The sequence below is a fragment of the Mugil cephalus genome, chromosome 10 (assembly GCF_022458985.1).
Source record: "Mugil cephalus isolate CIBA_MC_2020 chromosome 10, CIBA_Mcephalus_1.1, whole genome shotgun sequence".
NCBI classification, from domain to species: domain Eukaryota; kingdom Metazoa; phylum Chordata; class Actinopteri; order Mugiliformes; family Mugilidae; genus Mugil; species Mugil cephalus.
This window is the reverse complement of record NC_061779.1, coordinates 11,007,131-11,022,398: the sequence shown is the minus strand read 5'-3', so window position 1 is coordinate 11,022,398 and position 15,268 is coordinate 11,007,131. Positions and strand designations below refer to the sequence as shown.

Genomic DNA, 15,268 nt, shown 5'->3' with positions numbered 1-15,268 from the left:
GTGTGCTCACTTTTGAAAATGGCTTCTATGTCACCTGAGACTGCAATTACACATGGGTGGTTTCCCTTTTGTGCCTAATCAGGCTTCGGGACAATAAGGGCTCGTACAAAATGTCCTTTAATGAAAGCCTCTCTAGTTGCACCTTTAGAGGTGGGACAACCTGGACTTTAATCATCTTTATTGGCATGACGAGATTACTGGCTTTATGTTATTACTTTGTGTAACTCCCTCCAGCTTCACCCTGAGATCTTATCAGTGAAGTTAAGGGAAAACACACATGCAGTGGGAGTGAAGAGCCTTTAACAAACATGCATTATTGCATGTTGCTAGTTTCCCAATTCATCTGTTTACTTTGCATTCATCTGCACGTGTTAGAATATCAGACATCGACGGCCATCAACCTGCGGCGTATTGATTTAAGAAGTCTATTAAAAGATGAGCAATTTAGTTGTCATGTGTCGTATATGTGGTTCTTGTGGGGTAGAGAAAGCTGAAAGCATTTCCCCAAAAACCATCTTCCTCAATAACTCGTCACAAGCAGTGTGTTTTCCTAAAGAATCTCGCGCTTCACTTTGTTGGTTTACTCTGCGAGCTGAAGAGGAGACGGCTGTTTTGAGTGATGTGGTCCCCATGGACCGCTGTTTGACATTTTAAAGTGTTGCCTTTGACAGTGTGTGCTAAGTTAAGCTCTTAGCTCAGGTGAATAATTCATTAGAGAAATGCCACGTTTCCGAGCATTGATGTGTCGTGCCTCACTCAGCGGTTTATTCCTCTTCCCAGGCACCTTGTCCCCGCTCTGGAATATCTTGCTGTGGGTGGCGCTGGGGGTCTTCACCGTCTTACTTCCCGTCCTACCCAAACCGTGGGGCATCCTGTTCTTCCTGGTCTCCCTCATTTTACGTGCCATCTACACTATGGGCCTCGGCCCTGCTCTGTTGCTGCTGGGTACTGTCAATGTAAGTAAAGGAAGGTTTGACCCGGTGTTGCTGTGGGCCGTTCTTGCATCAACAATTTGATTTATTCTCTTTTCAGCTGTTTAACAAGTTAGTGTTTCTTGTGAGCTTCGTGGGCAACCAAGGAACGTTCACTCGAGGCTACAAAGCGGTCGTGATGGATATGCTCTTTATCTACCACTTGGGCTACGCCATCGTCTGTGTCCTCGGCCTCTTCGTTCACGAGTTCTTCTACAGCTTTTTGGTAAGAATCCTCCTTTGCTCTGATTGATTGCCAGCGCAGTACAAAGGAGAAATTATCGTTCTGAACGGATTCTGGTGACTCACCGGTGTTGATCTCCCTTCGCAGCTGTTCGACCTGGTGATCCGAGAGGAGACGCTGCTAAACGTGATCAAGAGCGTGACGAGAAATGGCCGCTCCATTATTTTGACAGCTGTTTTAGCCATCTTTCTGGTCTACTTCTTCTCCATCATCGGCTTCCTCTTCCTCAAGGACGACTTCCGCATGGAGGTGGATCGTCTTCCTTCACCGGGTAAGAGTGCCCTTAACTTCTTTTAAAGCTCAGTCTGTCCTTAGCTGTTACTGATCGGTAATTCAAGGGCTAGGGCTAGGGTTAGGGTTAGGGTTAGGGTTTGGGTTAGGGCTAGGGTTAGTTAATGCTCTACGATTGAGATTTTTGTTTCACCAGCAAATATAACTATAACCACCCCCATTTAAGTCCAGCTAAGGAACAATTTGTACACATCTTCTACATAGACATGTACACATATCCCTTATTTTCCTTTTAGGTCTATACTTTCTGAAGTAAATGTGAACTGGAGAAAGTCATTTTTATATCTTAGCCATAGTCACTCTGAATCACCACATAAAAATTGTTGAATGCATACTGTATATACACACCCAGACACATGTTTTGAAAACACTGTGGAGAGTGTGGGTGTGTTAATGAGCTCCGGCACCGACGGTCAGGAAGACATCCTGCTAGCACATGTGCACCTGTTGCATAACCTGGTGGCCGCGCCATCCTGTGTTTTGCTGAAAAGAGCAGAGCAGACACAGCAGAGCAGTGGTGGGTTATGTAACCAGCTGGGCTCGCGGCTGTCTGTACGTTAGCCGACTGAGTTGAGGAGCAGCCACAGCTCCATCAGAGTCGAGGAGCCCCCGTTCTTCTCCCTCTTCTACTTCTTCTACTTCTTCTTCTTCTTCTTCCTTTCACCTATGTCTCCCAGTCCTTCCCTCTGTGCTCCACAGGCTGTCAGTGGAGTAGGCCCTTTTTGGTGACTCTGTGTCCCAGGTGTGCAGTTCTCCTTCTGCCGGGCTGATCACACTCAGCCGGTACAGCTCCTCCGCTGCCCAGGGCTTTGCCGATGTGCAAATGATTTGTTCAGGTTTTTTCAGCAGCACTTCACCGCCCACCCAGCAGCTGCTGCCACAGTTTACATAATGTCTGACTATATCTTTCCTGCTTATTTTACCATTGCTGACAAGAATTAGCAGGAAGAAGTTTTATTTCTGGAGCACAATTAAAAAAAAAAAAAAAAAAAAAAAAAAATCTTTAATTGTATTATTTTTTGTTTGTTTGTTTTCAGAAAAAATGGATTCGTTGAGTAACGGCGGCATTAAAGACTCATGTTTAAAAGAGAGCTGCCCTGTTTCAACACCCAAGTCAGTTCCTGGTAAGATCTGCGGTTAAGTTTAGCATAAACCTGTTACGAAAGTCACTGTTGAGTAGACAAGTTTTAAGATTTTGTGTTTTGACTGGGCTTGTAGCCGCGTTAGTGACCTTTCCGACAGTAGTCAGTTCCTGAAAGGTTAATCACATGTACACATACAGACCCACACACACACAATGAGGAGTGCACACACAAAGAAACTTGATGAGGCGGTGGGGGGTGGGGGGGGTGACTCACACTCCTGTTTGTTCTCCTCCATCTCCATGGTTCGCCTGCACTATAGGGGCACACACGTGTTCTCATCCACATCCTTCAACTCCTGTTTTTTCCTCTGCAGTCACGCTGTGCGTGGCTTTATGCACGTCCAGTGCCTGTGCAGTCCATGTATCGGATTAATATCATATTCTTTATATTTAATGTTTATTCTCACGTGCAAGTTGGAGAAGAACGTGAAGATGTTTTATTGTCAGTGACAGATCATTTTTCAAACTCGATCAAACTACGTCCACTGTGAGTAGTTTATATGAGTTTTTATTTAAAGTCGCGCTAATAATATGAAAAGTGAATTGTGGTGGTTAGTTTCAATTGAGCAGGACACATTAATTTGAATTATTATTATTATTATTTCCTTTAACGTGGTCGTCTGTGTGTGTCTTGTAGATGAAGATGACGGGACCGAGCGGGTCTGTGACACTCTGCTCATGTGTATAATCACTGTACTGAATCAGGGACTGCGTAATGGAGGAGGTGTGGGAGACATCCTGAGGAGACCCTCCAAAGAGGTCAGACAACCCTCAAATTACCATATGAAATCTGCGTTTGTCCATCTGTTAGAAGAATGTTTTCCTTTACTTGGTGGCCATTTATTTTGACTGGAATTATACGTTCATTTAACCTGTCACCCGATCATTCAGGAGCCTCTCTTTGCGGCCCGAGTGGTTTACGACCTGCTGTTCTTCTTCGTCGTCATCATCATCGTTCTCAACCTCATCTTCGGTGTGATCATCGACACGTTTGCGGACCTGAGGAGCGAAAAGCAGAGGAAGGAGGAGATCCTCAAAACCACCTGTTTCATCTGCGGTGCGTACAGCTGTGTGGTCGCCCAAACGGAACATCCGGCTATGTTTGGGGGAGTTTTCATTAAACGGAGCGAAATTGTTTTTCAGGACTGGAACGGGACAAATTTGACAACAAGACCGTGTCCTTTGAGGAGCACATCAAATCCGAGCACAACATGTGGCACTACCTTTACTTCCTGGTTCTGGTGAGGGTGAAAGATCCGACCGAGTACACCGGCCCCGAGAGCTACGTCGCCCAGATGATTGCAGTTAGTAGACCTAACGCTCACACACTGTGTTGTCATTGAGAGAAACACGAGGCTGCGGCGCACTATTTTTAAGGTGGCACACAAGCACGTAAACACACCCAAGCATTTGTGTTTATTATTCCGGGAACATATGGACAAGCAAACAAATTCATTTCATCCCATAATTCATATTTTGCTGGCAAGCTGCACCGAGCAGATGAGCATACAGATGCCTTAGTGCTGGAGTCTAAAAGTTTCACAGCCTTCCTTACTTAGCAGACTTGCACAGTGTGCTGCAGAAAGCGTGATCCTCTACAGCAGACGAGCGATCGAAAAATGAGACTGAGCCTCTAGGCCTGTGCCAGGCATCCCAATTTATTTTCCTTCGTGCTCAATGCTGGAGAGAGAAAGATGTGCTCTCAGTGCTCAGGTAGTCCTCACTATACTGTGCTCCTAACCTGCTGGGACACGGTGTGGTTAAATAGTAATTAAACCCAGTCCAGCCTTATTATCATCAATGCACAAACTTGCCGCATTGACACACAGACAAGAAGTTGAAGGATGTAAGGGCGACTAAAGGTGTTGCTGTTAGGTTAATGGATTCAAATGAAGCCTTAGAGTACAATGGCACATTTTGTGATTAACATTCGGCCGTGATGGGCATAAGAATGGTGCAATTATAATGAGCAATTTGCATAACAAACAGGTGATAGACATTGAATTAATATGCATCAGCAGGTCTTCCAACAGGTCGGTCCTGTGATGCTGGGCCAAGGTATTGCCGGGTGATGAGGCAATGATGAGTCAGGAATTTATATTAACGCCTCTTAATATGCTGAGGAGCAGGGACATACAAAAAAAAGAGTAACACGCATAATAAACAACTTTCTTTTTTTCTTTTCTGTGAAACAAAAACCAAAGAGGCATTCCTGTGGTTAGATGGTAGTCACGATGTCCCCCACTTGTGAGACACATAGAGGAGTGAAAGCAAATTTTAGCAAATCTTTACTAAAACCATCAAACTTACAAAGAACATGTGAAATTTTTTTTTTCGGTTTTCCGCATCTAGATGCCGAAAACCACCTTTAAAATTGACAAAGAAGGATCCAACCATTCAGTTACTGTTCAGTGAATGTTCAACACAAACCACTCATCTAATTTACTGATTTGACGGCAATTTCATTTATTTTCACATCTAACCTGAAAGAAGACCCCAAACAAAGAGATCTTTTACAGCGTGAAAACACTTAAACAAGGCAAATGTGTTTATTATATTTTATTTTAATTAAGGATAACCAAACTTTAACATGGAGAGCTGCAAATAAAATGTTGTGCATTACATTTCCTTCACCGGTATAAGCTATTTTTATGTCAACGTTTTAGATGTGAGGTCTGATTACTGCACTTGGGACAAGAGTCGGTATCTCAGAGTTACAAAAAAAAAAGTTGTTGTTCTTGTGAGCGCCCCAGCCTACGGTGCAATACTTAATTGCTTACCTGCTCACGCATAGTAAATGGCTCTAGATGAGAGAGCGCCGGTGCATTGACCTAAGCTGTAAAGGATCAGTTGATATTAGTCCATGATGCTGATCTCTGCAGCAGCACCGTGCTCCATTTGTCTTCTCCGCGCTGCAGCCCGGAGTAAGCTTTGACTTCAGTCTGCAGACTTTATTGCGCTACTGTACAACAATTTTTAGGGCGACATTTGCAACGGCTTCTATAACCCGGCCTGCCCCCATGTTTAAAAGGAACTGAAATCTGATGACCTCAAACACACACGCACACACACTCTCTAATAATAATTGCAAGTGATGTGGTGCCAGGCAAAAGGATCTTGTTACGGCGAGTGTCTGTTCCGTCGCTGTGTTTTGTGTGTGCGCAGATGCGAATCAGTGTGCGGGTGTTTGTGTGTAAAATTATGACAGCGACTACAGGCCTAGCAGGTACTGCAGCAGCCACAGCGCTGTTACATAACCCATCTCAAGTGGCCTGCTAATAGCTCAGCCCTGCCTGGCACGTGCTCTCCTGTCCCTTTCTCTCGCTTTATCTCTCGCTCTCACACACGCGCGCGCTAACACAAAGTCATTGTCACACCATAAACCTTTCATTTACTATACAACACGCATGTGACACCCTGTCTGCCATAAAAAAATAAATAAAAAAAAAACAGCAACAGAAGTGGACCCATGGCCTCAGTTTGTGATGTAAAGTGAGGGCAGAGGGCAGATGTTGCTTAATGGGATGTAGTACGTCCACGGCTCTTTATAAACTGCTTAAGAACTTGTTTGTGTGTCTGGCAACTGCGATATCTGTGTACTTGTCTGGTAATCTATGTGCGCTGCGTCACTGTATCTTTGGACACTCTTCCGTATCTCAGTGGTTGTTGATTACCAGTGTTGTGTATCATTCGGCAGCCTCAACTCACCCACGATTCTGTCCAGTATAAATAATACATGTCACTGAGAACACAATCCCGTAATTAATTAATTAATACATTTAATAATTATACTTCCCGTAAGTAATGAATAATGAGGTGTTGCCAGTACATTCAGCAGCTGCAGAAATATAAAAAAAAAAAAAATTATCAAATGTTGCACGTTTAAGCTAGTAAGAGATGCAAATTATCTTTTTTTTTTTTATTTAGAACATTTTGAGTAAACAGCTGTGAGGAATATTTAGACCCAGCACTAGCTCCCACCTGGCACCGCACCCCCCCACCCCATCGCAATGACACTCCTTGAAGGCAGCAGCACTCCACCATAGGATGCAGCCTGACACAGACGCACACAAATGGTTTAGGGACAACTCAAAAAGCATGAAAAACAGCACAAGGTGTTGATCTGACCTTCAAATTCACTCGATCCGAAACTGCCCCTCCCCTCAACTGGTAGCACCCAAAAGCCCCCCCACTAACAACATTCTGTTACCAGGCGACACAGGACACCCCTCAGAAAACCCACGTCCGTTCACTAATCAGTCACAACTGTTTTAGATACCTACACAATATTAGGCAGGTGGTCATAATATTATGCCTGATAGGCGTATATATCTACACAAATATAAAGAAATATATGCTTCTTGACAATCTTACAGCTGGTTTTAGGAAATGTTTCGTAATGTTTTTAAATCTGTGTAATAAATTCATGAAATAAATTCCAGGCCGTTTCCTCCACACACATAATGACGAGACTTGTGAGCTGCACCTTCCAGCCTCGTCGTTGTTATGCTATGGTAGCATTTGCCGTTCGCGGCATCCGAGGGTTGTTCCCGCTCTGTTTTCACAGCACCGACCTGACATTTCCTGTTTTAGTTTGTAGTTCTCTGCGTGACCAAAGTACAGTATGTACACACACGCCGCGAAACGCGCCAGTGTTCTGGTTGACGGCCGCAGAGGGAGAAGCACATGAGCGTCTGTAAATCCATGCTCACCGATGTGCTCAAATTGATCAATGAAGCAACACTAAAGCCCTGACTCATCGAGTCGGTACAGCCGGGCACACGGTGAACTCCTGCACACTGAGCTTGCTGGGTTCTTCAGACTCTGTACAGTCAGTGTTTAACTTTATCTCCTCATTTAAGAGAGGACGCCTCTAAACAATGTGGACATTGCGTTAATGTCTCTGAGGTAATCCATCCGCCACAGATGAGCAGATCAGATAGTCCTCGGTTCAAGTCATGTTGAAGCTTTGTCTTTGGGCTCACACAGCCCTCGTTGTGTTGTAGAAGCGGCAAGAAAGGCAACTATTCTTTTTAATTTTATCGTCCGCTCGCTGCCAGGGGCCCGAATTAGCCGAAGATTTTCGAACTTTTGCAGAATGACTCGATTCATGCCACGTACGCCTCTGCGTCAGTCCAAGTGCTTCCTCTGTGGTCAGCAGTGCAAAGATTAGTTTGAGTATAAAACAAAAAACGAATGTTGAGAACTAACGCGTATCTTCGGTTACAGATCTTCTGAGTGAGATGTATATATGATGCAATGGTTACCACAAAAAGGCATCGCGATGATCATTTTCAATGTAAATCAACACTGAGAAAGACACTGGTCTTTTATAGAGCGTCCAATACATCACAACAGTTGCTAAAATACGAGAGGACATCACCTAATTAAAATCTCTTTCGGTAAATGAAGCTTGACCTATTTTTAGATTGTAAAACAAAAATCATGGAAAGCAGCCCATTAACGGTAACATGTGGACCTGGCTGCCGCACGAGGCCCATTTCTCTGTTTTTGCATGTCGACGCCTCAGCTGAACTTTGAGCTAAATGTTACAATATGATTAGTCCTGCAAAAAGCAGAAAATAGCAAATGTTAGTGTTGCCGATGTTATAATTAGACTCAAAGCGATGCTGGGGCTGAGAAAAGGCTGCTTAAGCTGATGGATTATAAGATAAAAAGCAAAAGTCTACACATACAGGTCAGACTGATGAACGAAGCTTCGGAGTCTCAGATGTCCTGGATTGATGATGCACAGATGGGAACCACTTGATTTGGGTAACAGACGGGCTGTAGGTTTAAAACAGTTTCCGGATTTTTAATTACTTTTTGGAATAAAATAACAGCTACAGGTGCTCCTTAAGAATAATTATTCACCGATCAGCCACAACATTAAAACCAGCGAGTGAATAAAGTGAATAAAATTGACCATCTCGTGACAGTACGACGTTCTGCCGGGAAACATGTGGACCTGACATTCATGCGGATGTTACTTAGACATGTACCACTCACCTAGATCAGACCAGACACCCCAGCTCCAAAGCAATGACACTCTGTTATGGCAGCAGACATCCCCAGCAGGGTGCAGCCTGACACAGACACAGAAAAACGCTTTAGGAACAACTAAATAAAAAACACGAAAAACAGCCCAATGTGTTGACCTGGCCTCCGAATTCACTAGATCCCAAGTATCTGTGGGATGCACTGGAACAAGCCTGACGCACAGAGGCCCCTCCCCTCAACCCATAGACCCCCACTAACACCATCCTGTTGCCAGACACCAGAAGGCCCATGTCTATTCTCTGATGAGGCACAAGGGAGACCTACGCAATATTAGGAAGGTGGTCATAATGTTGTGTCAGATTTTTATTTTTATTTATTTTTTACAGTTCTTAATAATAGTTTCTTTTTCCTGCTCCTGAATGAGTGACTTTGAATGATATGTTGCAGATATTCACTTAGTAAAGTGTCATAAACTCATTAATTAAAGAAGCGAAAACAAATAACCCACACACGGCACATCCCCGTCCGCCCTCAGACTGCTCTCCCCTCACGTCCGCTTCTTTGTCCTCGGCGTCTCGCACTCGGATCCATCTTCCTTTCCCCGCAGTCTATTCTTATATAAGAGTAGGTGGGAGAATACCTCACTCCTCCTACCGGACTTAATGTGGTGCCAGTCAAATCCCACTCTCGGCACCTTCTAAGTAATTTTTATCGGAAGAACCGGCAAAGGAGTATTACATAAGATCAGCTGATGGCAGTCTGTCTCTGTGAAACCCATCTCACTCTCATGGATGCACGGCAACACGCATGTTGCAATAAACGCACACTAATCGTGCGTGTCTGTGCAGATGTAACCGCAACAGCACATACACCCACACATGTACAAACACACTCGAGTCCTTTATATAATTCTATAGGTTTGTTGGCTAACCGTGTTCTCAGGAAATCGCTGCAGATGATTTTCTCTGCCCACTGCACTGTTGGAAAAACAAATAAACTAAACTTCGTCTGCACGGGAGCGTGCGCACACGCACACAAGCACAGAAGTCACACTATACTCCCAGTTGTGTTCTTGATAAACGACAGTGACTCATCCCCACATCAACATGGTGTTTAAGGAGTGGGTGAGAATTGAAATGCCAGTTACTGTTCATTTAGTGTATTATTGCTATCTGCAGTATCCAAGAGACAGCCGTGCTACGTTAAAAAAAAAAGAAAAAAACCCACTTTGTCAAGTGCAAAACAGAGAGCGGCTTCCATTCTGATGAGATGATTAATATTAAACCTCCTGTCTCCAGTTACCACTACCACCTCCCTGTTTACTCTCCTCCTGCAGTCTGGCTTTAGCGCTCCCTACAAGTCTATGCAAATCTACCTTAACGGCGCCTGTGCCAGCGCACCGTCTCTGACCTATTGAGTCAGCTTTATTCCAGCCTCTCGCTCCTTTCACCTTTTTTTATTTTTATTTTTTAATTTTTTTGTCTCACGTCCCGTTTCTCCTTCCTTTCCTTCCTCCTCCAGGAGAAGAACTTGGAGTGGTTCCCCCGCATGAGAGCCATGTCTCTGGTGAGCAGCGAGGGAGACAGTGAGCAGAATGAGATGAGGTCTCTGCAGGAGAAGCTGGACAGCACTGTCACCCTGGTGGCTCTGCTCTCGGGCCAGCTCTCTGAGCTCAAGGAACAGGTAGAATACCACTTTTTTTTTCTTTTTTTTTTCACTGTGTGTTCTTCCAGTAAAAATGTTTCTGAAAGCGCATCTTTCACAGCGTCGCCTTGTTCGGCTTCTTGCTGCTCGTTTGACTGCGGGGGTTAGTCTATCCACGTGCTACCTGAGGTCTATTTTTTTTTTCACCTAAAAACACCCACAGCGGAAGAGGTCACATGAAAGAGCTCGCCTTCAGCACTTTCCCTCTTTCTATCCGTCTCTTCGCCGGGTTCAGCTATATAGATCGGCTATATCAGCCCCTTGATGCCTATTGAGCGCAAGCGCGACAGGTGACTATCACGTCAGCAATCAAAGCGTCTGAGGTCCGCCAGTGAGCCTCTGGCTGTGTGGATGACTGGCTCCGCCGCTGCAGTGTGACTGATCACTCTCATCACCTGCCTCCTCTGCATGTGATTCCAGTCACAGGCCTGTCCTTGTTCCTCTTCTGCCAGATGTGTGAAAACAGCTCCCACTGAGGGAGGATCACACTCCAGTCAACAAAACAACAACAACAACAGCAACCTCTGTCGACCTCTGCGAGCAGAAAGTCGGTCCCTGCTGACTGGGATGCCTCACGTAACCAGGTTCCAGCAGCCAGACGGGCAGAAGCGGCGACTCTTTGGCTCAGTTTGCAGTGCAGGCGTTCTGGTCTAGGTTTATTGGAGTGTTTACTGACTAATAGTGAGTCATGGGTTGAGCATGGATGTTACCGGATTCATGATCTTCAGTTATTTCGGTGTCCACCGCAAGAGCTGAGTGTAGTTATGCAGAACTAGGAGAGGCCAAACCGCAGAAGGGCGGGGGGGCCTGCCCTCATTTCAACCTCCGCTGACCTTGGCCCTTCCCGCGGCCGCCGCTCAGGTTTTGGATACGTGTCCCTCTGTTCGGTTGTGTGACATTTAGGATTCTACACAGTCCACTTGATTTCATTTGATGCGCATGCACAGTTTATGGTTTGCAGAACCAACGGCCTCCATTTGTGACGTCAACACCGTAACCGCTGCAAATGTGAGAAACCAGACATTTCTGCTTCGCGAACATCCCACACACACACACACACAGACGACACGAACACAATTACACAGTATCACAACATCTCCGCACAAACACGCCCACACATGACTGTGTCCACTAATGAAGTTTCCGAGGAACATTTTAGTTTCCAGTCATAATCGTGTTGACCGAGGTTTTTTTGTTTTCACCTGTGGAGATTTTCTTTTGTCACACGTTAGTCAAAAGGAGATCAACGTCGGTTTTTAAAAATAGCAGAATAACAGTTTGAAATTGAACAATTTTTGAAACAAGCCTCCTCTTCTCTGGATATGAAATATTTTATTTCACATCCTAAAGCATCCGCTGTGACGATAAAAGCACAAACACGGGTTTGAACATAATATAATAATATAATGTACATACGTCTCTGCTCTCCACAGATGACAGAACAAAGGAAGAACAAGCAGAGGCTCGGGTTCCTGGGTCCTCCTCAGCCCAACCATCACATCCCAGCTCACTGAGGACCGCGAGGCTCGGAAGGGGGACGAGCGGCTCGACTGCGGCCTGGCTATCGAATCGGATAGAAATGCATACACGCAAACTCCAGCCTTAAGAACAATACACGTAGTCAGATGCACACCTACAACCGCGGTGTCGAGCTGCAAGAGGCCAACAAGTGTCGACACGTCATTCTCGACACAGCGCCTTGTCTAAGACATAAACACCGCCTTATTGGATACAAAATGTGCCTTATGCGCCCACTCAGCCACGGTGGCCACGCTCTGCAAGCCGTCTGTATACAGAAGCACTCTGTGAATGATTGGCCAGGCACGGCACACATCTGCCAGTGTGGCGTTACTGTGCCAGGCAGAGGTTGAGGCAAATCTTAGGGTTAATGGTTAAGTGTTTGGAGGGGTGTGTGGACGGCCAGTTCTTAGCCTGAAATCCACCACTGTCACAGTGCTGATCAGCCAGACTCACAGAGGTCAATGTTTTACCTGCAGGGCAAGAGTGTGCAATCTAACGTCCCTGTACTTTTTAGATTTCAGCTGGTATTTATAATAACATTGTCGCTTCATGACTAGAGTATAACTGGAGTATTATTCTTTGCAAAAAGGAGTCTCAAGCTGCCTTAGTCGTTGACTTTTATAGACGCACGTTTGTAATTGCTGGAAATGTGCAATTTTTAAGAAACAAATTTCAACCGGCAACTGGAAACATGGGTTCCTTTGGGGTATTATTTCTGAGTCCTTTGTGTTCCGTCTAAATATGCACTCACTGCACCAGTTCAGTTGCCTTTTTACATATTTCTGCAGAGTATATATTGTAAGTAACATAAATGTGAATTAAAAATAATGATTGCCTGTGCGAAACTTACTTGAAACATTTTTTAAGCCTAAATCTTACATTGGTACACGAGCTAGTTCTCACCGAAGATGATAAACTCGCGGTTCTTTGTTACAATATGAACGTACCCCCCCGTCTGTCGAGATGTCAGCTAATACTGTAATATTTACTGTATCTGCTCATGTCATCTTTATCTTCTACTGTCTCTTAAAGTTATTGTTTTTAGTATGAATCGTCTTTTCTTTTCCCTCTCGGACTGCAGTCGATCGTTGAGTCCGCACTAGTGTTGTAAACTTGCACAAACGACTGGGAGAATACGAGCACGTCCGCCTGATAGCCACTGTCCCGTGAAACTGTCAATTAAAACACATTGTATAGAAAATGTATTTTATGTGGTCAGATGTTCTAATAATAAATTTGTAACAAGACTTGTTAGAGTCAGCAGTTTTCTGGCAGACTTTGAATCAGTCCTCGTCGTCGTTGTTGTCGTTGTTGTTGTGGATGAATGAGCACTCCCACGCTTTCACCCTGACCCCCCTCTGCACGGAGCCACCCACACACTCAGCATTAACTTACTCACACTTGTGCTTGTCCGTAAAGGGAACCTGGGGACCTTGGGAAAAGATCTGTAACTGTTTGAGCTTTTGCAGCGCGCCTCAGTCACCTAATAGTTAAGGCAGCGTTAACACATGCGTTGCTCGGGCAGTCGTTGGAAGCTCTCACTAGATCATCATGGCATTAAGTTGTGTGTCACATCGTATATTTATTGAATTTAATAAGTGTGTATATATATGCATCAATATGCAATGCTTAAAAAATGTAATAGTTAGATTTTTGTTTTCTAGAACAGTGAAGATCATCTTCAGCTTCCAGGAGGTACTTGCATGTTAATTAATCAAACTTAAATAGTGACTTCACAAAGAAAAAATACCTAGTTAAAACAGGCAATTCATTTCCCATACACAGTCAATCGATCCAATAAACAAACAAGCCAAGGAAAGAATGGGCACATAATAATCAGTCATAAAAATCAGTGCTCCTTAAGATCAATAAAAATCCAATAACTATCTCAAAATACTCTGAATAAATGAATAGATAAAAGCACAAAAGTTTCATCTAGTGGGAGTGGGGCCTGTGTTTAAAAGCTTTATAGCAGAAGGAACAAAGGACGATTTGTCCTACCGTTGCTTGTATGAATGGGTGAAAATGTAAAAGTTAGGAGAAAAGCAGATAAATGTCTGACAAAGATCATCAAAAAACATGAAATGGTTGAAATCAACTGTAACGGACTGACGAATGAATTATTGTATGAAAAAAGTATCATTTCAGCTGTATGTTGTTTTCCCATTGTCCTCGCTGGTCGCTAAGGAGATCATCACTCCTTACTTGTGGACGTACAGTAGATAATTCATCGTCACCGCTCATTTTGCCTGTACATCTGTGCCGGTTCACTATCTTTTATCCCGTCCCGTCGTTTACCCTCCGCAGAGAAGACCATCCTTCTTGGCTTCAGTTCAGTGTTTACGCTGGCAGGCCTCGCATTTGCTCCTGCTGCCTGTGACAGCCATTAAAATTAGTTCACGCAGTGCCATAATGGTGAGCAGCTGTCACTGCGCAGACAAGAAGGGTAAAGTGCAGCATCGCTAGAATGCATCACGCTCAGACGGGAGAGGGAGGGAGAGGATAATATCAGGACCATCATTACTGTCTGGCAATAAGTCTGATTGCCGTACTGTGATGGCGCTGCTCCGGCTTTCGCGTCACCTACTAAACCGACCCCATCATACCCTGAAATGTATGTTTTAACCAAGAGGCAGAAACATTTGACTTCCATGTCCACTTATTAAAAAACAAAAAAAAATCTAATTTCAGTCTGCTTCCTTTCGTCCTCAGTCCACACTGAACCCTTTTCGCGCATGTGCATCGTGCATTCACTCAGTGGGACACATTTAGATCATTTTCTGAATCCCTTTGCAAACCACACTCGAGAGTCACATGCTTTTCATGTGCGTTTTCAGTAGAGGGAGCGAGAAAAACACCCAGGGAGGGTCAGTGGATACAAGGCGACCGTCACCAAAAACACCTCTGTGGCTGGAAGCAGTTTCACTGAGGACGTCGGTCCACATTTTAAGTGTAAACCATAACATAATCTATGCATATTGACCACAGGACATAAACGAGATCCAGCGTAGACGTGTGATAGTAATGCCTCAAAAACAGGAGGAGAGTTCAATGTGTTTTCGTGTCGCAGTGAAAGTTGTGGTGATTCGTGTCAATACGCACATTGATCTTCTGTCTTGTGCCGTTTCCTCTTGGAGACTCACAGCGGCATCAGTCGCCAGCAGAATCGGATATCGTTCAGCGTTTTCTCGCCCTGAAAGATAGACTGACCACACAGAGAGCTGCTACTTGGTAAGGAGGAGGGCAGAAGCCCCCCCACCCCAACTGTCGTTTTTATAAATAAACTTGCCCCCGTTAAGACTGGCATGTGACTTCCTGTGTGTGGCTGCTAGAGTGAGCCTTTGTAGTCACATGACGCACGAACGGGCTACAGCGCAGAGCGAGCGCGAGGAA

General features: G+C 44.6%; 1 protein-coding gene across 2 annotated transcripts in view; it reads left to right on the top strand.

Moving 5' to 3' along the window:
* Positions 1-13,122, top strand: part of itpr2 (inositol 1,4,5-trisphosphate receptor, type 2) — a 50,475-nt gene extending 37,353 nt beyond the window's left edge. For both annotated transcript variants that reach the window (XM_047596697.1, XM_047596696.1), the window contains exons 49-57: positions 781-956; positions 1,033-1,197; positions 1,303-1,486; positions 2,544-2,630; positions 3,288-3,409; positions 3,542-3,707; positions 3,794-3,954; positions 10,172-10,333; positions 11,788-13,122. In XM_047596697.1, coding sequence (XP_047452653.1) covers positions 781-956; positions 1,033-1,197; positions 1,303-1,486; positions 2,544-2,630; positions 3,288-3,409; positions 3,542-3,707; positions 3,794-3,954; positions 10,172-10,333; positions 11,788-11,868 — 1,304 coding nt within the window. In that variant the 3' untranslated portion in view covers positions 11,869-13,122. The remainder of the gene's footprint in view (positions 1-780; positions 957-1,032; positions 1,198-1,302; positions 1,487-2,543; positions 2,631-3,287; positions 3,410-3,541; positions 3,708-3,793; positions 3,955-10,171; positions 10,334-11,787) is intronic.
* The last annotated feature ends 2,146 nt before the right edge of the window (positions 13,123-15,268 follow it).